This window comes from Pterocles gutturalis, unplaced genomic scaffold, assembly GCF_000699245.1.
Source record: "Pterocles gutturalis isolate BGI_N339 unplaced genomic scaffold, ASM69924v1 scaffold23572, whole genome shotgun sequence".
Taxonomy (NCBI): Eukaryota; Metazoa; Chordata; class Aves; order Pterocliformes; family Pteroclidae; genus Pterocles; species Pterocles gutturalis.
Genome location: NW_010113431.1, coordinates 5,751 through 6,856, shown reverse-complemented (window position 1 = coordinate 6,856; position 1,106 = coordinate 5,751). Strand labels below are relative to the sequence as shown.

Genomic DNA, 1,106 nt, shown 5'->3' with positions numbered 1-1,106 from the left:
CAGGCAGCCCCAAGTACTCCAGCGAAGCCCTGAGCTCCCCCCAGGCGGATGACGGCTTTGAGACCGACTCTGACCCCTTTCTCCTCGATGAACCTGCTCCGCGCAAGAGAAAGGTACTGCTGCCGTGGGGGGTCCCAGCATTGGTGGGGTGGCTCGAGCTGAGCCAGCATCCCATGGGGGGGACGCTGCCACCACTCAGGAGGTGGCAAGGGCTGTTTTCTCCACCAGAACTCGGTGAAGGTGATGTACAAGTGCCTGTGGCCGAGCTGCGGCAAGGTCCTGCGCTCCATCGTCGGCATCAAGCGGCACGTCAAGACCCAGCACCTCGGGTAAGGCGAAGATTTCACCTCCTCAATCCCTGCCCGACCTTGCTGCTGCGTAATTCGTAATTCCTGCAGCAAATATCCCCAGTATTCGAGATCCTGAGCTTGGCGGTTCTCAGCCAAGCAGTCCATGTCACCGAAGCCACTGTTGGATGTGTCCCCACCTCCAGGGAGCCCAGGGCTGTCTGGGAGGCATGGGAGCGCCATTTAGGCTTTAGGACTGCACAGTTCTGCCCAGTTCGGGTGTGCATTTATACTGGGGGGAGTTCAGGTTACACATGAGCCCTGGGCTCCTGGGCAGACCCAGAAAAGCACCAGCCCAGCTGGGTTTTGCGAAGGCGGGCAGCCTGAAAGCTGTGCCTGCAGTGGCAGTGGATGGCTCCGGCTCAGCCATCAGGGCTGGCACGGGCACCCACCAGTTTCCTCCTGCTTTTCTCCACGTTTTCCAGTATGTATCTTTCTTCTCCTCCCTTGCAAACGTGAATGCTCCAGGAAAGGTGAGGATGAAGAGCCACAATGCAGTGGGCAGCGCTGGACTGCCATCCAGTGCCAGATAAATGAACTGGGAAAATAACAAAGAAGACTGTTTCCTGCTGGGTGAACCGCAGGGCTTCGTTCACAGCTGTGCTAAATGAACTCGATTAGAAATAAGCAGGGGGGTCTCAGGGGTACCAGGTCAGTGTGCCAGCGATTTGTAAAGGCGCTGGAAGAGGTGATGATCTTCCTTGGAAGCACAGAGTGCTGATGCAGAGGCAGTGGCTGGGGTGGGTGGTGGCAGCGGGA

The 1,106-nt window shown here is 58.0% G+C and overlaps 1 protein-coding gene across 1 annotated transcript in view; it reads left to right on the top strand.

Annotated features, from left to right (window-relative positions):
- Positions 1 to 1,106, top strand: part of ZNF395 (zinc finger protein 395) — a 6,957-nt gene that overhangs the window by 3,813 nt on the left and 2,038 nt on the right. Inside the window, exons 7-8 of the mRNA XM_010074504.1 lie at positions 4 to 113; positions 229 to 329. Of these exons, the coding sequence (XP_010072806.1) occupies positions 4 to 113; positions 229 to 329 (211 nt within the window). The remainder of the gene's footprint in view (positions 1 to 3; positions 114 to 228; positions 330 to 1,106) is intronic.